Genomic DNA, 22,329 nt, shown 5'->3' on the forward strand with positions numbered 1-22,329 from the left:
GAATGGAATTTCAGAAAAATTAGTTATGCTGGCAATTATTGAATAGAAATGGGAAAAAATCCATACTAGCTGCACATGGTACCTTTATAAAAACTTTAAAACCTCATACACAAATGCAGAAAAAAATTATACACTTCCTTCAATGACCATAATGCAATAAAAACTATATTAAAGGAAGGGCTAGTGAAAAAGTATTAAAAATCAACTGTACTAAATAATTTAATTTTAAATAACCTATTTGCCTCAGTTTCCTCAACTGCTAAAAGGGTATAATAGCACCTACCTGCCAGCAATATTATGAAAATCAAATAAGATTATATTTGTAAAGTACTTTACATAGTACCTGGAATATATTAGGTATTATGTGAATTATGATATTAATGATGATGATTGTTTTACATTATAGTTTTAAGTTTACCTCCCTCATCTCCTCAGTTACATTGTTAACTCCTAAGGGGAAGAGATCCTACTTTTTCTGGATTCCTTACCCTCTACTCTCACTCTTTAGCACATCTTGCCTATAATAAACCTTAATAAATTTTTGTTGAATTAAATATACAAAGTCAATTCCAACTCAGAATACAGTTGCTCATTTCAGTTTAAAGTATACATTTCAAAAAGGTTTTCTGAAATGAATATTTGCACTAAATATAAGTATAAAATTAGAACGTAAAGCATAGAGCACAGCCCCTGAGATTAAAATTAGGTTTAGGAAATTACTTACCCAATGGCCCATTCACTTTTAAAAACTAGGCTGAAAGCTAAAAGGAAAATAACATCATGCTGTAGAGTTTTAATTTGTTTCAATTGTGATGGAGTGATTACTAACATTCCAAATATAACAGGTTTTTTTTTTCCTTTATTGGCCTGCCCATTCCAATTTTGCCTTTTGACAGTATGTATTCACCACTACATTCCCCAACTAAAATTACCTAATCGTTAGAGAGTTTTTAGAGCTTTTCAATAGTTAGCTTAATAGTTATCCAAGTAAAACAACATAATAGGAGTTTACATCAAATATGGTCCCTCACATAAGGAAAGGTAAATGAGGTTGAATCTTTCTATTCATTTTTATTTGGTGAAGCAGTTGGGGTTGGTGGCTTGCCCAGACAGCTGGCAAGTGTTAAGTATCTGAGGCCAGAGTTGAAACTCCAGGCCTCCTGACTGCAGGGTTGGTGCTCTATCCACTGCGCCATCTAAGTGTCCCAAGACAGAATCTTAAAGTAAAAAGAACATTATAACTGAAATCAAAGAACCTAGATTCAAACACTAACCTGACTACTTTAACATTGGGGTGTTTCCCCCTAGGACTTCAGTGAACTATAGGTGAATTGATGCAATTGGACTAACTCCATTAACAAGCATTTATTAAGAGCCTGATATTTGCCAAACACTATGCTAAGCACTGGGATCCAATTGTTTTTTCTTTGTCATTCATTCTCTTCCCACCCCCCCTTCTTTTATGTAATTTATTTAATTTTTAAAAAGAGAATAAGAAAAATGGAAAACAGAAAAGAAATGCAAAACATTTGTCATGTGCCCAACAGAACTTCAGGGAAAAGTCAAAATATTAACAATTTGTCCTTCATTCTCATTGCCCATGACATAAGGTTCCCCCTCTCTTCCCCACACGGCCCACATGGGATTTCTTTGACAATGTTATATTGATCTTGAGAGAAGGAAAGGTGTGCAAAGTCATCAATTTTACTCTCTCCTCCAGAGCTATTTGAGTCCAGTGGCAAGATAGAGATCAGGATGACTGAAGATGGACCCCTGGGATAACATAAAAAAAAGTAAAATAGTCCCTGCCTTCAAGGAGATTATCATAGACTCATTAAGAACTAGAATAGACCCTGAGGGCTATCCAATTGAACCTGCTGAAGAATCCCTTTGGTCATATCTCCCAACAAGTGAAATTCTCAAATTTTGTGATTCCAAGAGATAGGTAATGAATGACAGAGAATTAGCCTTTTAAGCATATTAAATCATTTAGGAAATAGTCCTTAACTGTTTAAAGTTTCAAGATTTGATCAAAAGGTTTGTGTGTGTTCTGTGGATTAGTTCAAAATGTAGCTTCCTAAGGCTTAATTTCATCCCTATCTGTACTTTTAAGTTTTTCCTCACTTTTAGTTTTCATATATGTATCATATTTCCACAAATAGAAATGACCTGGATAGTGAGAGTTGTTTTGTTTTTGTTCTTGTTCTTCTATTTTACTGATGGCTTTTACAACCATAGTGATTTCCTTATATATTCTTCCTTCATTAAAGTTTTTCTTACAACCAGAAAAAAACAGTAAAGGAAACCTGTCATTTTTTTTTTTTTCTAATAGAAAGAAATATTAAAGGAAAAGATGTATGTTTTCTGTCTATTCTCTGGGACCTAATCATTGCAACTAATCTCATTTAAAATGCCCTTTAGTATTATTTTTCTTTAAGTTATTATAATCATTATTTATTGTTCTCCTGGTTCTGCTTGCTTCACTTTGCATCAAGCCACTCAAGTATTACCAATGTTTCTCTGAATTCATCTTTATCTTTCTTTTAACACAATATTCCATTCTGTTAATAAACCATAGTTTTTCAGCCCTAATTAATGGTCACCCACTTTGTTTCCAATCTTCTGATACCAACTAAAGGGACTATGAATATTTTGGTATATATATGGGACCTTTTACCTCCTTGAAGTATATGAATAATAGTGAAAAAATCATTTTTCATAATTAGTGGTATAAAATTGGCTGTGCTCTTAAATGTCACTATTATAGTCTTAACAAAACCTACTCGTGATACAATTCAAAAAAGTAGAGTGCTGATTCCTGTAGAATATATTGAAATCTTGTGGCAAAATAACACTAATGATATTTTGAATATGAATGAATAATAAATTGTAGCAACACAGAGGTCACATGTTGAGATTTAATATGCTTAATAGAATTCCAGTCAGAAATATGCTTGCTAGAGTAGTAAGTTGTCTGATACAGTAGTCTCTCCTACACTAATTCATTCAAGTTCTTACTAATTTAGATCAAAGCAGTTTGGAAAGGTCACTGAAACCATGTTATACTAATATCTATCACCAATGTGTACTAAAAGCTCTAAGTGTTGCCTAGAATGTAGTGTGTTTGGTCCTTGAATTTCTTTGATCCTTATCTAGAAACCTTGCTTGCATTTGTCATTTGATTGAGGTATGGTCTTTTATTGCTGCAATTAAATCTTTTCAAATGCATTACATTATCTCCACCTTAGCTAAAAATGCTGACCATTGTTTAAGAAGTTAGGTGAGTAATTTGTAAGATGCTATGGTTGACTTTAGGTTCCCCCTTTCTTCCCCACAAGGCCCACATGTGATTTCTTCGACAATTTTCATTTAAATCTCACCAAACAGAGTAATGGTCTTGAAGTTTGTTTAGTCCTTTGACTTCCTTTATCACAGGGAGATGGCAAACATTCTGTTGCTAACTTGAAGTGGCTCCAAGCAGCAAGATTAGGAGGATATTAAACCAGTAAAAGCTTATCAACTGATTCATTGATATGCTCTAAATTCCAGCCTTTTCATTTTACGTTTGAGAGTTTCCATAAGTCAACACATTAGTAAGCAATTTGCTGACATTAAGATGGATCACTTTAAAAGGTCTTCTTGGTAGACAAAGTTCACCTGGGTGCTTTTGTTAGGATAATTTTTTTTTTTTAATGTGTATCTGGTCTGTTAGTTGTAAATGATTGATAATTGTTTCATATATTAATAGTCCAATGTCTTAATTGCTTAACTAAATCATATATTTCAGATATATACACAAATGTACACAAAGAAAAACACATACTTAAAGCAAGTACTTTCTTTTTTTAAACTTACTTTCTTTTAAGATGTTTCTGTTGAATCAAATTATTTTAAGCATTACTCTTTACTAAATCAAGTAGAATTTTTTAAGTGATTCTGCTTCTCAAATTACCAGAAATAATCTAAATACAATTATTTAGTGAAATAATAAAAGGAAAAAATTAAACAACAGGATTTGACAGACTGATTCCTCTGGGCACTCTTCCCTTCCCCCCCAGAAACCCCCACCACATACACATTCCACATTCCTCCCGACGCCCAATAATGCCTAAAATCGTGCACTTAATGAGGAAGAAATAAATATATACTGAGACAGAACTTGGAGTGAGAGAGGGACTAGGCAAAAACACTGGACCTGGAATCTAGAACACCTCAATTTAAATCCTCAGAGATTTGCTGTGAGATCCTAGGCATGTCAAAGAGTTTCCTCAACTATAAACTGGGTATGATAATAGCATCTCCAAATGTCCTTGTGAGGACCAGTGAGATAACAGATATATAGTGCTTTGAAAATCTTAAAACACTATATAAATAAATACTGGCTTTATTATTATTTGATCCTTTACAAGTTAATTCACTTTTCAAGTGGAAATATTATACATTTTAGGTAATGTGTGGTAAAAATTTGTAAAAGAGGTAATATACTATAAAATGTTACTTAGCCACTTAATAGATTATGTTATCATTTAATCATAGTTCTGGAAGTGACCTTGAGAATCATGAAAATAAAGCTTTTTACCTTGTTCTTTAAATACTTCATTGAATCTATGATCTCATCCTTGAGGATTATTTTTCCCAAATGGTGCAATTTTCAATTTCATTCATGTCATCTTATCCTATGTAATTATTGTCCATTGCTACCTATAAGTTCTCCTTAGAAGATGTGCTTAAATAATTTAGTTATATATTTTTTCAATTGGTTCAATAAACATGTGTATCCACAAAGATAAAATTAATCCCTGCCCTCAGTAAAGGCTTTCTATAGATTTCCTTTTAAGACTTCTAACTTTCTATGGATACCAATGGTATTCCAGCTGCTTATTTATTAAATCTTATTTTTACTAAATGACTAGCCCACATTATTTTTCTGATCAGATGTGATATTTTTATGCCCTTAGTTACATACAAGTCATCGTCAATAATATGCTACACTGACTTAGATCCACTATGTGTCTTTGAATACCCTTTAGATTGCTTGAAATCTTGATTGTTTGGACTTTATCATATTCTACCCTATTCTTTAAAACATTAAAAAAGAAAATTCAGACCTCATCTTGATATCTTCCAAAATCTTACAACTATATATCTAGGAACTATTCTGCAATTTAAATCAGTTCCCTCTTCAAATCAAATCAATAATTATTGACCACCTACTATGTGTGAAGCGTAATGCTAATTCTGAAGGGGGTAGAGTGGTGCAGAAAACCTGACTAGCTCTTTAGTTGCTTATTTACTGTCTGCTTGGGGAGACGAGCCAAAGACGGGACACAGTAACTATACCAGATACAGGATGCCACAAAAGTTCTGTGGTCCTTTCTCCATACTCCTCCTCAGCTCTTTGCTCTTCTTCCTCCTGGAGGCACTTTAGACACTGCTCTTGCTGGTTCTTTCTCCTCCTGTTTCTCTGACTTCTCTGTCTCACTTCTTTGCTAGTTCTTCCTACAATTCATTCATAATCAACTAATTGTGGGGTATACTCTAGAGTCCTATACTAAGCCACCTACTTTCCTCCGTCCTACCTTCTTTGGGTTCAATTACTCTTCATATTAGATGATTCCCAGATTTACATGTCCAGTCACCATCTCTCTCTCAATCATGTCTTTTAAATAAATATCTGGTTCTGGATACTCTATAAACATCTTAAATTCCACATATCCCAAACAGAGCTTGTTGTCTTTCCACCAAATCCTCTTGCTTTCTGACTTTCCTCCTTACAGTTAAGGATTACACCATAATCCTCATCATTAACCTCTCATTTGTAATCATCCCACATAGCCAATTAGTTGCCAAATCTTGTCTTTTTTGCCATCATAATATGCTTATTTACATTCACTTCTCTTTATTCACACAGGCATCACCTTAATTCAGCCTCTCAATTCCTCTTGCCTATTTTAGTGCAGTAGTCTTCTCATTGGGGTCTCTGCCTCAAATCTCCCCCCATTTCAGTCTTATCTTTCAGCTTTTTCCCAATGAGTTCTGGTAACTGCTCCTTGATCCCCAAAACCAAATATAAAGTTAATGCTCTTCATAACCTGACCCCTTCTTAACTTTTCAGCAACACTTTCCTTAAATATGACATATCTCTTTTCTGTCTTTCCATTGGTTTCCTCCCACACTTAGAATACTCTACCCTTTACCTCTATTTCTTAGCTTCCCTTCTGCTCAAATCTTGTCTTCTGAGAGACCTTTCCCAAAAAACAACAATAAAAATTAGCCCATTGGTACTTTCCCCTTACATCACCTTTCATCTAGTTATTTACCTGTTGTCTCTCCCATGTAATTGCCTTAAGGGCAAGGATTATTTTGGCTTTTTATCCACCAAACACTCAGCACTTAGCCCTGTGAAAAAAAGACCAATGTTTTCCATTGCATCCAGGGCCATCTCCAGTCACCCTGATCTTGCCACTGGACCCAGTTGACTCTGGAGGGGAAAGTGAGTCAGGTGGCTCTGCACAGCCTTCCCTCACTTAAACCCAACTCACTTGCATGTCATGGCATTACCTCCCTGATGCTGTGATCCTCTTCGAGAATGAAGGACAAACAACTATAACTTAGCATAGGACCTGGTGCATAATAAAGAATAAATACTTGTTAACTCGGGTATGAGTGCTTCCTGTCTTGAAAATCTTCATAAAAGAGGTAGTATTTGAACAGAGCTCTGAAGGATGTGTAGGTACTTGGCTGGCAGAAAGGAGAAATAAGGGCAGGAACCTAAGAGTTAGAAGGCATCTTAATGATCCCCTAGTTCAGATCACTTCAAAGAGTTGAAGTGGTTTGTCTGAAGTCATGCATAGAATTCAGGGCAAAATTAGCCTGGAGTAATATCTGAAGCAGAGTGATCCAGCAATTTGGGCTTAGACTTTTTCTTTTCAACATTTTATTAATAACAGAAAAAAGGCACATCTGTGCTTATCACATTTGCAGAGGACACAAAACTGAGAAAAGTATCCAATACATTATATGGCATAATTGTAATCCCAAAAGAAATTTCTAAACTAAAACAATGGAATAAATTTAATGAGACAAAACTGAGTAAGGATGGAGTGCCTTCTGAGGAAGGGGGCCACAGTTTTAAGGGAACTTGGTACATGCCACACAATCATCGGGTAGAGGAAGTTAGACAAAGGAGGAGGTAGTTCAAGATGGACCTCTTTTGTCAAATCCATGCTGATATCTCCTTTTCTAAAATTTTCATAATAATTTGTGACAATATTGTTACTTCATAAACCTAGTTCTTAAAATTTTATTTCTTACATAGCTATGTTGACTTCTCTTAAAAAGCTGTCCCCGCAATTTTAGGTATGCTGCCACCAAGCTAAGGTATTGTGTTCTTCCAAATACTCTATATATTCCAAAGAGTAAGTCTTCAAACAATACTTAAGAGATTGATATGCTTTTCCAAGTCTTTTTTGAATCAAAAATGTCTCCTAAAACATACATGGGAAAGATGCCTTTTTAACATGTTGGGCAGATCCTATTGCTAGGAACATACCTCAAAGAGTGTAGTGATAAAGAGAGAGATCCCCGTATACACCATACTTCTATATGGTATAAAACAAAGAATCAGAAAGCAAAGTGGATAACCTTAGACTGGGGAATGGCTAATAAATTGTGGTACATGAATACAATGTCATATTCTTGATAAGATATGATGAATACAGAGAAGTACAGGAAGACTTTGCAAAATGAAAACCAGGAAAACAATATACACAGTGACAACAACAATGTAAATGAAAAAACAATAACAAAATAATTAAAACTGAATGTTAGGAAGTTATAATGATGAAGCTTGACCACAAAGTAAGAGATATAGGAATGCACCCCTTCTCCCTTCTTTATAGAAGTGGGGAATTGTGGGGGACTGAACACCGTCTATAATGTCAGCCTTGTAAACTGCTTTTGCTAAACGGGTTTGTGGGTTTTTCCCCACCTTGAAATAAAGGATGGAATTCTGAGACATTCATAAAATAAGATGGTTAAATTAGATAGCCTCTAGGAAAGAATAAGAAGATAATGGGAAATATGAGTCATAAAAATATAAACAAAAAATTTAACATAAAAAATTAAATACTGTATTTAATAATTTCTGAGCAAACTTAAGACATCACAGAGCTGTTGGTTTGGTTTTTTTCTCACTATCCATGTAACTGTTACTATTGCTATTCCTTTCTATTTAAGGATTCTGAGAAAAATTCTAGTCCTTTTTCTTGCTTTTTTAACTTTGATTTAAAAAAAAAGAAAGAAGACATGTATAAAACTCCCCTCCTCCAAAGACATCATTTGGCACCAAAACCCAAGATGTTTATTTCACATTGATTCCTAATAAAATCCTAAACTTTAGAGTTACAAAGTTCTTTACATTTGTAATCTGAATGGAGATTCACAGTCACAGGTATCTGCCATTTAACAATTAAGGAAACTGAAATTTAGTGATGTTAACTATGGTCTGGTAAATAACAAAGACCAACTGGAACCTCAATTTTCTGGTTGCAACACACTGCCTCTCAAAATTCCTCTTTCTTAGTTAATTCTCTCTAACATTATGCCTACTAGAATGATGAGATTTTAAAAGCCCCTTGGAGAACTGCTTTACTGGAAATTCAAGATGCAAGGACATAACATAGATCATTATAATGGATAACTGAATTGGAAAAAAATTTATTATATTTATCTGTATTTTTCCTCCCTCTTAGGGAACTTTAAAAATATTAATTTATTATGCACTTATTTTTAAAGAACCAAACTAATTATAACTTTTTAAACTTAAAAATTAATTTTATATGGGTAAATCCAAAACATTTTATTAGTTATTCCCTCTCTATTCCTTTATCATTTTTTGTCTACCCAGATGAGCTTCATTTTTCCTTTTATGTAGTCAGTCAGTACATGTACAGTTCTGCACATTTTATTTTGTCTAACACAATTTTACATCTTTCTAAAAATCTTTATATTCCTGTTATTTTCAATTTGCCCATGTCAGCTCCTGAAACAGATAAAAATTCTAAATGATCCTCAGTCCTGAGCAATAACCCAAAAAAGTAGCAAAGAAGCAGCACATAATTTTACATCGTCTATAAGCATTAAGTTAACTGTGGATACATGTCATCTGTCCACCAATCACTCAATTGGTACATTATTAGAGAAACCGAACTAGATGTTAATGTTATCTATGAAATATTAAAACACCTAGAGGAAGGTCTTCAGCAAGTTGGGTGAATGTTTGGACAAAGACGGGAAGTTATGTAGCTGTATCTGTGGAAGGGAGGAACACTCAAACTGATGAGATCATAAAGAAGTGATGGTGATCACTTAGCCTGTCCCTGTAGTATCTCATTACATCGATACATCACACTTTATAGTGATTCACCAGTAAAGATTTAGAAAGTTTAATTTTGCAATAAAATTACTAGACAGATCTTAAAACAGGTATCTGCTAAGAGGCAATGTACAAGCAGCACAATGTAGAGTCAAGTTATGTGACTATGAACAATTCATTTAATTTCTCTGATCCTCCATTTCCTCATTTGTAAAACTGCCATTCCTTAGCAAAGCCTCCTCTCTGGATACTTGTGCCATCCAAACATATCACCCAAGGCAGATTCCAGTGATAGTTACTGACCAACTGCCAGAGCATTCTTCCTCCCTTCCTCAGTGAGCCCAGGAACTTATTCAAGTCTCCCCTCCTCTCCACGTTCTGTCCTTACAGTAGGAGACTTCCATCCCTTTGCTGATGTTCAGTCAAACATCCTAACTTCAGGCCACTCAATGTCTGTGACCATCTCAACTTCGCATAGGAACAGTGATACCCTTTGATCTTGCCATTGCCTCAAATTCTATGTTCGACATCTCCAAGATTTTTTTATCTGACCAAAATGATTTAGGATTCCATCTTTTTGTCTTGTGCCATCACCATCATCCTCCACACACACACTCTTTTCCCCTACGATCCCAGTTCCCTTCTTCATCCCTCAGGACTTTCCCAACTCCCTGTGCAAACTCTGGCTATCCTCTCAGCACATCAGTGCAATCTAGACTGTTTTGCTCTCCCTTGTCACATTGTTGATCAAGCTTGGCCAAACCCCAACCCTCTACTCCCACCATCTCCTTCCTTCACTATTTAAGGAATTTATGGAAAATTCAATAGATTTGGAAGTCATAAAACTATCAACTAATTTACTACAAATGTGTAATCTCAACTAGACCCTCTCTGAAGGAAGACAATCCTACTCTTTCATCACTAAGCTCTCCCATTCATCACAGTGTTTGTTCCAAATCTTTTCTTCTCTCTAGATTCTCATGGTACCCTTTCTCCTAATGCTCCTGATGACCTCATCTCCTATTTGGAGGCTGCTGGTGGCACAGTGTTGGCCTAGAATCAAGAATTGCTGAGTTCAAATCCAGCTCAGACACTTATTGTGTGACCCTGGAAGAGAGGAAGAAGGAAGGAACAAAGAGGGAATATAGGAAGGAAGAGAAAGGGAGGGAGAGAAGAAGGGAGAAAGGGAGGAAAAAAAGAGAAAAGGAAAGAAAGGAAGAAAGAACACTTTGATTTCATTTCCTTTTTAAGTAACAAGTATTTATATCATTCATCTGTCCCTCTCACTATCCTTCCCCCATTAAGCAAATAAAAAACAAATCCTTAAATATATAGTTGCATAGTCCTGAAAAATAAATTCCCACATTAGCCATGTCTGAAAATGTATTTTCCTTTCTGCATTTTATTTCCTCTCTGGCAGGAAGTGAATGGAATATTTCATTATCATTCTTTTGGACACATAATTTATGATTGCATTCATACCAATTCTAAAGTCTCTCAAAATTGATTTTTCTGTATAATGTTACCATTAATTCTGGTTTTTACTTCACACTGCATCATAGAAGTTTTCTCAGTTTGCTCTCATATTTTGCATTTCATTATTTCTTAATGGCACAATAATATTGTATTGCATTCATATACTACAGTTTGTATTTTGTGTTTCCCAACAGGAAGACACTCCCTTAGTTTCTACATTTGGGCTACTGAGCAGAGTTGCTATAAATATTTTTGTACATTATAGATCTTTTTCCTTTTTCTTTGATTTCTTTAGGCTGAGAAATGTTATACAGGTAGATCCCAATTAGGGCAAATAATGAATCCCACAGTGTTTGCATTGTTCATATTTGCAATGCATGTTAGCATTGGGCTAGAATTAGTTGCTATATTTTACATATATTCAATTCAATATTACATATTGATTGGATATATTACATAGTGAATTGGATGTATTACATATATCCAATTCAAATATAAGTAATCACTTCACAGCATTCATTGTGTACACCAATGAGTGCAGTATTTTCAGTTTTAGGTGATTATGGTTCTCATATTAATAATTTTGTTTCCTCTTTGCTTATGCCTGTCCTTTCAATGTATTTTCTTTCAGTTATCACTGGCCATTCTAGCACTATGTTAAAATAGAATAGTGATAACAGGCATCTTTGCTTTATCCCTGATCTTATTGGAAGATTCATTTCTCCAAAGTCCAAATACTCCATGGAGCATTTCTCCATTAAATCTCTTGGATTTAAATAAAATGCTATGTACTGCATTAAAGAAAGGTTTATTTGTGACCTTCCTCTAGAGGTTATAATAGAAATGTAGAATAATTTGGATTTTGCCAAAAGCTTTTTCAGCATCTATTGATATCGTATTAGTTTTATGATTTATTAACATAATTAATTACATTGTTAGTCTTCTTTATATTGAACCAGTCCTGAAATATTGGTATAAACACAAGCCAATATTATTTTTGTAATATATTGCCATAACCTAGTTGCTCATATTTTATTTAAAATGTCTGTATCCATATTCCTGGGAGATCTATAATCTTCTTGCTCTGCTTTTTCTCCCTAGTTTATATATGAAAACCATGTTTGTATCAAGCAAGAGAATTAATAAATGCTTTCTCTTATTAGTATAGTTTACTATCAGTAGAATTAATTACTCTTCAAATATTTGATATATTTCACTATGAATCCATATGGTCCTAGAGTTTTTTTCTTTTAGAATTCACTCATGACTTGTTCATTTTCTTTTTATGATATTGGAGTATTTAAATAGTATATTTTTTCCTTTGCTAATCTAGCTATTTCATATTTTTGACTCTTTTAAGTTCAGTTCAATTCAGTTTTGTTAATATATAAATGACCAAAACAATTTCTAATAATTTCCTTTGTTTCCTCTTCAACTGTACTCCTTTTTAATTTTTTATATGAACAATTTTATTTTTCTCTCACTTTCTAAAAGCAGATTTTCTAACTCTTAATCTTAATCTATTTCATTTCCCCCTTCAAAAGAAAAAGAAGCTTTTATGTTTACTGATCAATTTAATGGTCTTTTTTGCTTTGTTTTATTAATGCTCTTCTTTGACTTTAAGCATTTCTACTGGTTTATTATCTTGTTAGGAAATTTTTTGTTGTTGAAGTTTCTTTTTTAATTGCATACAATTCATTGATTTATTTTTCTCTATTGTTGATGAAAGCATTTAGAACTATAAATTTACCCCTAGAACCGCTTTAGTTTTGTCTTATAAATTGTCATTTTCTTTGATGAAATTTTTATTGTTGTTATTATATTTGTATCCCCAGTGCTTATTGGCACATTGCCTGGTACATAATATAAACACTTAATAAATGACTTATCTAAAAAGTCCCACAGCCATTAGAACAACCAAGCTTACAAAATTGTTTGATTCTTGACCAAAACCAAATTCAACATTGTGTTTGCTTTAAACTAATCAGAAATTTCAAAATTAATAAAGATTTCCTCCTTTCCTAGTTCACAGAAATCAGCAACAGAATAGTGTCTTCATATGATATAAACATAGAAGGGCTCTTTTCAGAAATTGATTACTGCATAGCTACAAACAGAAGCATTCTTCAGCAGTTTGAAAAAAGGTGTTATCAGGAAATTACAGAAGATGACTGGGAGAAAATACAAATGCAGGTTGGTTTGGAAAGTTACTGGTCTTTTGTTCTATTGAAGTAAATGCCTAACTATACAAACACCAGTTAGAAAGTAACATGGTTTTGTAGGGGAGAAGAAGATATGCTTTCTCTAATAGTTGTGAGGCAGGGTGGTAAGCCATTCATATTTGTACTCCTTACCTTCTACTAACTCCTTTCCCAAATGGGCTTCCTGTTATAAAAATTCTGCAGGAAGCTATAGGCTACTAGGTGGCTCTGTGGATAGAGTACGGGGTCTGAAGTTGGGAAAATTTGTCTCTTTTGAGTTCAAATCTGGCCTCAGATACTTATTAGCTATATAACATCTGGCAAATCCCTTAACCTTATTGTAAAATCTCTTTTTACCTTCTTTTAACTTCAATGGCATTCTAGCCTAAAATCTAAATTAGCAATTATGCCTATGGACAATTTTGTAAAGACAATATAAACTTACACAAAGAAATGTAAGCAAGCTTTTCCCAGATTTTAAGGAAAATGGTTTCAGGCTGCCATTAAAAAGTTCAAGGAGAAAATGGAACTATCTATCATATTACATTTCCAGGCCAGCCCCACTACTTCAGGTAGCTTTCTCTAACTTTCACACTCCAGGTTCCACCCACTTTCTTGATCCCTCACCTTAGGTGCCTCTAGAATAACCTTCATTTCTCAGCTGAGATTCTGCTGTGCTTGTTCAGAAAGATCAGGAACCTTAAGTTCTAAGGAACGATCAGAAATCTTCCCTGTGGGACCTCATGCCTTTTTGGCTTGGATATTTTTTTTTCCTTTAATAGTTCTTCCTGGTGAGAGACTCCATATTAACTCATGGTGATTATTTAGTACATTTTCCAAATATTCATCTCTGCAGACTATGCTACCACAAAGCAATAGCCATTTACCAAATATCTAGACAACTCTAGGATGTTTTAGTTTTTGTTTTTAATTGTTTCTCCTGTTATCTATGCAAATGAGAGAAAAAGTATAGAAACAATCTGTGCTCCTAAGATAAATCTATTGTCCCTCCCTCAAGCTGCTTTCCTAACTGTGATTACTCACACCCAAACAAGTCCTCAAATCTCCCATCCTCAGAAAGGTTGGGAATGATCCATCCAACCCCATAGGAGTCCCACCATCTTAGAAGCAGAATACCCACCCAACACATCCAAAGGACAAATGTCCTTGGACTAGCAGGTCCTTCCTACTTGTGCCAGCCCCAGCCCCAATGGCTATACTTTTCTCACGTCTCCTGCCCCACAGATCATCTTCACCCCATGGTACTGGCCTCCTTACTCTTCCTGGAACAAGAAATTCCACCTCCTAACTCCCCAGCACTTTGACCTATCCCCATTGCTTATGGAATACTCTCCTCCCTCAACTCTGTCTCTGGATTTCCATCTTCTGAATGTATGAACCAATCAGCTTTTTCATAGCAACTTGTCACAACTCTGTGGTAGATTATTTATGCCTCCCATTAAAAAAAAAAAAACAGATAGCACAATTAAGTCTATTTTTCTTATTATTGTTGTAGATACAATAGTTTGCATTTATAGCACTTGTCAAATATCTCATTTGATCCTCAACAATTCTGGGAGACAGTTACTATTTATCTTCATGTTACAAATGGGGAAATTGAGGAAAGAGAGGCTAAATGTTTATCATACAGATAAGTGTTTATGTCAGGATTTGATCCCAAGTCCTTGAGATCAATCAACAACATTTGATCTACTGACCCACGTAGCAATAGAGTATTAACAATAGGCCTGGAATCACCATGACTTTAACATTCTGATCCTCAGTTTTCCTCATCTGTAAAATGATGGAGGTTGGACGAGATGGACTCTTAAGATTTCTTCCATGAGCCTGTGATCAGTTTTACACCCTTACAACCACATTTTGATCATTATCATACTCACACACTCAAAATTATATACATCATTTTGAAAAACAAAACAAAACAAAAAAAAACTTTATTTTGATTTTAAAAGAATGGCCAGAGATTTTGCTTAAGTGTGTATCATACAAATTGTCCATTGCTGTTAGGTAGTATTCATCTTTTTAGATATGCCCACAGATATTAGTCTCAGTTCTCTTAAAAGTTGTATTCAAATTTAAGCATGGATCACTTACTTCAAAAAAGGAGTAGCTAGCCAATGGAAATTTCCAGTTGTAATCATCACTATATATTAACCCTCAGAGTTTTGTTGTGAGAACAGTATTTTGTAAACTGTTAAGGATGTAATAATGTATATTGGAGAAGTATGCTTTATGGATCTTATCAGGTAGGATATTTCTTGATATATTTCACTACTATTTAAATCTTTGCCCAAATAACAATCTTTTAAAAACTTTCTTGTGTTGCAGGCATTTCATCAAGAGATATTTGACTGTTCCATTTGCCTTACACCCCTCTCTTTGAGCAATCATCTTCAATATCCACCCTTAGAAAAAATTTATACTCAACATTCCCGGGAGACTGTTCTCTTGTCTTGTTCACACATGTTTCATCATACTTGTCTTCTGGCTTTGGAGGATTTTGCCTTGGGAGAAATATATACTTGTCCCCTCTGCCGCTCCTATTATCAAAAAAGAATCCTTCAATGTTAAATTTACATAAAATTCCATGGTGGTTCTCAAGAATAAAGTTACATAATTTTGAGGAAAAAAAATTGTCTTGATTTTAAAAGAATGACCAGAGATTTTAAGATTGAGCTGTAGTCACTGTTCATCATCAGAGAAATAAAGGCTGCATTCATTGTTTTAGAAATTCAAATCAATTTTAGTCTCAGTTCAGTAGTTAGACAATGGAAATTTCCAGTCATTAAACTGTCAGCAACCTTTCACATCCTTTCAGAAATTAGATTTCAGATAGTTGTTACAGAGGCAACAAGATGGCTTTCCATCACAATCTCAGATCAAATCCTGCCTCAGATACTCACTAGATGTGTGATCCTGAGCAAGTCACTTTATCAAGTTTGCCTTAGTTTCCTCATCAGTAAAATGAATTAAAGGAGAAAATGGCAAACCACTCCAGCATCTTTGCCAAGAAAACCCCAAGTGGGGTCATTTGGAATCCAATGTGATTGAAACAACAGGATACAAACAAACTCAATTTTTTTCCTTTTCCTCTTTCTGATTGATTGGTTCTAAAGAAATAAAGAGAGAAAGGAAAATACGTTTTGGATCAAACAGGGCTCCAGCAGGATGTTTTGCTTTTTAGCAGACCAAAACCTGTGGTGGACGAGCATCCATGTCCCAGGACTTCCATACTGAAAGTCCTGATCTTGGAGAGAGTTTACCTCAGGACAGAATCCTAAGGGTCTCAGTATATTTAAGGAAGCTGGTTGAGTCCAGATGACAACCTAGAGAAAAAAATCCTCTGTCATTTGTTTTGTTGTGGCAATTATCAAAAGACAAGCTCCTCCCAATCTGAGGAGTTTTTAATTCCCCTCCCAAACATTCTTTGGGGTCAAAGAGAATTCTGTAAAGAAGGCATGAGCAACTGGAAGCCAAGGACATTCTGTGAGAACTCAAGAATTTATGTGCTGCACAATAACTGCTGGGGGCAATTCGCCCTTGGTAACTCCAGCATGCCTATGTAGGAACCCGACCTCAAGGCCAGAGCCCCCACCAAACCTTTAGAACAGAAGCAGAATAGAAACAACTTGCCTGGTAGAGATATAATAATATGACTGAGCCACAGCAGATGACAGCTGGATATCACTTCTACTTCCACAAATTTGGCTGCCATTTATGTGGTAAGAAATTTGCTTCTTCAGAAATAAAAATTTATAACGTTCCTAATGTTATTTTTGGTTTCCAACTCTCCATGACCCTTTTTGGGGTTTCTTTAACAAAGATTTCCTTCTCTAGCTCATTTTACAGATAAGGAAATTGAGGCAAACAAGACTGACTTGCCCAGGGACACAGAGGAAGTGTCTATGGCCAAATTTGAACTCAGATCTTCCTGACTCCAGGCTGGCACTCTTATTACTGAATCCAAGAAGCAGGAACTGATGATAATCTTGAGAAAACAGGCCAGTTTGCCTGAAACCGAAGGATGTTAAGGAAAGTGGTATGAAATTAGCCTGGAAAAGTAGACTGAAGGCAGATTGTAAGTTTTAAATGTCAAGCTGATTTTGTATTTTATCATACAGGCACCATGGTCCTTGAACCTTCTGAAGCAGGGAAATGAAACAATGAAAGGAAATCTTATTTTGGCAGATAGGTGGACTGAAAACCAAAAATCTAATTAGTACAATAGTCTCAGTGATACAAAAAGAGAGGTAGCCTGTGAGCAGGGGGATTCATTCATCATGTGAGCAAAGCTGTGGTAGAATAAGCACTGGCAACTGATTAGGTAGTAGGGTTTGAGACAAAAGAATTGAAGGTGACTAAGGTTATAAAAGAACACTATTGGTTAAAACGATAATGCTCTTGACAGAAATAAGTTTGCAGCAGGAACCAACAGGGAGAGAGGAGAGTGGTTCAGGGATAGGGAAGAGTACATCATGAATTATGTTTAGGATAAAGGGAGTTTGGGATGATTATGGAGTGATCCAGTTAGAGATCTAGCCACCCACTGAATTTAGAACTTAACAAATACATTTGAGAATCATTTGCATACAAATGGTAATAGAATCCATGGGAATACATGAGATTACTCAAGAGATAAAAAGAGTAGACCTAACACAGAGACTCAGGGACCCAGGGATAGCCTCTTCACTGCTTAGGGAAGAAAAAAAATCAATTATTGTACTAGCTAAGGCCAAAGAAGTAACTTCCAAAAAAGTTGTGAAGATTAACAAACCCTGCTCTTCCATCTCTTTTTCTCTGAATCCCTCTGAGAACCACTTAAACCAATTCAGGTTGGATCAGGCTCAGACTTCATAACCTAGATACTATATCAATATCAGTTCTTAATCTTAGCAGTTAAGGGGAAAAAAACTGGGATTTTGATTGATTATAATAGTAATGTTACTAATTCCCCTCCTAAAAACTGATTCAATTGGCTCATATTAATAGAATTATGATGTGTTGATTAGTAGGAGAATCTCCAATGAATTTATGAGATACTGACCTTTGTTGGAAGAAGACACTTCCTATGAAGCTAGACAAATGCATTAGCCCCTTTCTGAGATGGCATGGGGAGTTCTGGTTGGTCTCTGGGGACTGCAGTTGCCTCAAGATTGGCTCCAGAGAAATGGACTCTTGGCTCTTCCTCAGATTGGGGTATGGCAAGGGCAAGGGAGGGTACTCCTCTCCCTTCACCAGCACTGAAGATAATTTAGAGTAGGGCCTGGCAGCGGAAGACAGCATGCTTATCCAGGCAAACATGAGTTCCTAGGCCTTCTGCCTTTGTTTTTTTTTCTCATGAGCATCAATCATTTAAGAAGTGGATGATGAATCTTGGGAGCTGCCACATAAGAAATCCCTGAATTCAAGATCTGTGAGCTCCCGAATCGAGTTTTCTAACTACATGCTCTTTGGAGAAGCCCACCAACCAAAAGAACCTGAAGCTAAACATCCAAAACTATTTCAAAGTGGAACAAGAGGTCTGGGCTTTGCCAAGCCTTCATGATAAAGTACTGGTCAATGAAGGTTTGCCTGCTCTGTGGGCCCATAAAGGGTCTTTACCTTTTGGGGTAGAGGGTTAAAGTGGAAGAACATAATGAATTTTAGAATTTTTGCATTTTGTGCAGATGCACCTTTTAATCTCTTATATCCTGCACAGTTTCTGCACTGGAGGAAATGAACTGTTCCATAGTGGATCCCCATTTTGTATGCTGTACCATTGAACCATATGTAAGGTTTGTATTTTTTTTTGTTTTTTTTTCAGAGAATAACCTGGAGCTTTACACAGGAATAAGGACAAGGCACAAAAAGAACCAACCTTATGGGGATGAGTCACTAAGAATGTTGGGGAGGGAGGGAGGGAATCCAGTATCTAGAACAAAGGAATGTTTTTTTTTTCCTTTGTATTTTGAGTTAGGTCATATTTAAGAATAGGACATTCAAGTTTCATGTTCAAGGACAATCTGGAGCAAAAGAAAAACAACTACATTAATAAGAAAACCTTTAAATCATGTCTTAATAAATAAACTAAGCCTATAGTGTAGATTAAAAGCTTGGAGGGAAAAAAAATGAAACTTGATGGTATCAGGGACTTGGAAGACTGCATTCAAATATTCAAAGGGTTATGTGAAAGATGGATTGAACTTATTCTATGTAGCTCCAAAAAACAAAACCAGGTCTAATGGGTGAAAGTAGATTTGACTTAATATAAAAACTCTCTAATGGTGCTAGCTGATGTGAAGGAAGCACAGTGTGGTGGTACACCTTGCAGTCCCTGCTGCTGAGGGGACTAAAGTTATAAACTGCTTAAATTCGAGTTGTAAGGTATTAATTGTGTTAATGCCAATCAGATATCCCCACAAAGTCTGGCATTAATATGGTGGTTCCCTGGGAGGAAAACAGCAACTGAATTGCCTATGGAAGGGCTAGTCACCCAGGCTAGAAATGGAGCAGGTCAAAGGTTCTGTGCCAATAATGGGATCACCCATGAGTAAGCACAACACTTCCAGGACAGAAGACTCAAAATGGACAGATAGGTAAACACACACATAAATACATGAAGTTATGGTTGATGGAAAGGCTTCAGCAAAGGCTAAATTCACCAAGAATGTTGAGCATTCATGCATTAAGGTTTCTAGATGGTTTCTTAAAAAAATCTCTTCTAGTTCTGAGATACATGTTTTATGACTGACAGTTAAATGTTTTCAAATAAATAACATACTTTTTAAAAAGTCAAATCTCAAGTATCAAAGGAGCCTATGACATGTATCTATGCCTAGGAATAGATTAGGACATTAAAATAAGCTTAACATGCTTTCTGCAAGGAAATACATTATGGAAAATCTGGGTGTAAATGGATAATTTTTTTAATGACTCTAGAAGGTAGTAAAGTCAGAAATATGGGACTGTTCAAATAAAGGATTAGTCAATCTAAGGAATCCCCTGTTGGAGATTCCATCTCCATAAATGTATTTCTGACTTAGTATATAAGTCTTGGGAAGTTTCCTGATATATAGAGAGATCAAGTGACTTGACCAAGGTCATATAGTTAGCCTGAAGAGGCAGAATTTGAACTCGGGGCTTTATGACTTTGGAGCCCAATTCTCCATCCTGAGTGATACCATGCTAACTCTTTTCATGAACATATATATGGAAAATATTTTAAATAAAATATTACTATACAGTGATCTAATCTAATTGTTTTAGGTTAGAGAGAAAGTGGGATTAAAAATACATTTTGGAGATCTCTGTATTTTCTGGTTTATCTCACTTTTCCAGGTAAAAACAATTTTTTCACTCTCAAGAGAAATCCCCAAAAATCCAGACTCTCTTACATAATGTGGGAAGTTTTCACTCTCTACTAACAGCAGAACACTTCTGGAAATAACTTTTATTCTATATATATTATATAGTCTGCGATTACCTTCTTTTGCCACCAGAGGGAACACCTCCATATAGCAAAAAGACGCTGACCAGGATGGAAATGTGTGGGGTCATCATAGAGCAGTTTATAAACCAGTGGCCAAAAATAGCAGAAGCTTACAAATATGTAAATCAAATTGGCAAAAAAGTAAAATACAGAATTTTTTTGAGAGTGAACATCAAAAAATATCAGGAGCAAAATTCTGGCTACAAATAATTGTCTGGTAGATGGCACCAAATAATGGTGATCATGATTGGTAAAAAGCGTACCAAGTGTTTTCACCCCTTCAATATCTGAAAAATGTAGCATAAGTATTTTGTCATTTTTCAGATGAGAAAAATGGGGGCCAAAAGGAAAAACTGACTTTCCCACAATCACATAGATAGTAAGTGGGGAAAGTACAACTTGAACCCAGATTTTCTGAACAAGGATCAGTGTTCTTTGCTTTAACACACAAATTAGATCAAATTTATCGTCAGTATCCAAACCATTCCCCATTTTTTTTAACCTTCCTTCTCTCTGGGAAATTTCTTTATTGGACTTCTGGTATTAATGATATCTTTATTTGAATGTGTACTCACATAGCAGCCCACCAATTGGTAGAAATATGATTAACCTATTTTTGTCTAGATAGATTTATCTTGATGTTTCATCATGGAGCCAAGATGAACCATAGGCTCTTAAGATTCTGACAAGGAGGCACTACAAAGCTGAAAAGCTTAGATATTTGTCAGACAAGGTTTGAATGTGCTCTTTGTGGTTACAAAGTGACAAAAGAAATTATGATGCATATGGAGGAAGAGGTTAGTAAAGCAATATACACATCAAATAAATTATGGATTCTTGAAATATGTCAAATAATGCAGACTTTTTTAAAAACCTAAATTGATTTTTTAAATCCAAAACTGATCAATTCATTTTCTTCTAAAATCTAAAGTTATTGTTGAGTCATTTCACTTGTCGATTCTTTGTTGACCCTATTTGAAGTTTTCTTGACAAAGATTACCCTATTTGAAGTTTTCTTGACAAAGATTCTGAAGTGGTTTGTCAGCTATTTTTACAAATGAAGATACTTGAGGCAAAAAGGGCTAAGTGACTTGATCACACAGCTAATGCATGGGGCAGAATTTGAACTCACAAGTTCTGCTATCTTATCCACAGGGCCACCTAACTGCCCCAAAATGCTGCCCCTAGAAAACCCCAAAGTGCAGCCTTGATTGTGACAACTAAAGTCGAAAGTTGCTATGGTGTTAAGATTGAATGATTTTAAAAGTCTCATTGTAAACAAATCATTATTGTACTTCTAATTGTCAAATGCTGTCTGTCCATTTCCTCAATGCCTCTCACCTGTTAAGAAAATTATAAGAAATCCTGCAGTGAATGTCTTAATTCATTTACTCATTCATTCAACAAATATATTTTAATACTTAAATTGTGTTGTTAGGTTGTGAGCAATATAAAGAAGTGGATCCTTTAGCAAAAGGAAAAAAAAAACTCACTTCCTAAATTATGTCTGCCATAATTCATAGTCTTTAGGCAGGATTCATTATAGGCATAAGCCAAATCTTAAAAAGACACTTTTTAAAGGTATACAAATTTTAGAGGCAATATTATACCCTGCTGGTCTTGACCTAATTACATGCTTGTTTTGATGGATTCCTGATCTCATCAATATGGGTATTCTAAAGATTCCAGTCCCTTCATGCCTTATCCTTTTGGGGATTTGTCTGTCTGGATTTTTTTCTATAAAAACTTCAGTAGAAGGCCTTTATTTTTTAAATCAAAAGTGGCTG

At 35.1% G+C, this 22,329-nt stretch overlaps 1 protein-coding gene across 3 annotated transcripts in view; it reads left to right on the top strand.

Annotated features, from left to right (window-relative positions):
- The window catches only part of RNF32 (ring finger protein 32), a 63,792-nt gene extending 48,085 nt beyond the window's left edge, over positions 1 to 15,707 (top strand). For all 3 annotated transcript variants that reach the window (XM_003771790.3, XM_012551173.2, XM_012551172.2), the window contains exons 8-9: positions 12,878 to 13,045; positions 15,403 to 15,707. In XM_003771790.3, the coding sequence (XP_003771838.1) occupies positions 12,878 to 13,045; positions 15,403 to 15,645 (411 nt within the window). In that variant the 3' untranslated portion in view covers positions 15,646 to 15,707. The remainder of the gene's footprint in view (positions 1 to 12,877; positions 13,046 to 15,402) is intronic.
- Positions 15,708 to 22,329: the final 6,622 nt, after the last annotated feature.

This window comes from Sarcophilus harrisii, chromosome 5 (genome assembly GCF_902635505.1).
Source record: "Sarcophilus harrisii chromosome 5, mSarHar1.11, whole genome shotgun sequence".
NCBI lineage: Eukaryota > Metazoa > Chordata > Mammalia > Dasyuromorphia > Dasyuridae > Sarcophilus > Sarcophilus harrisii.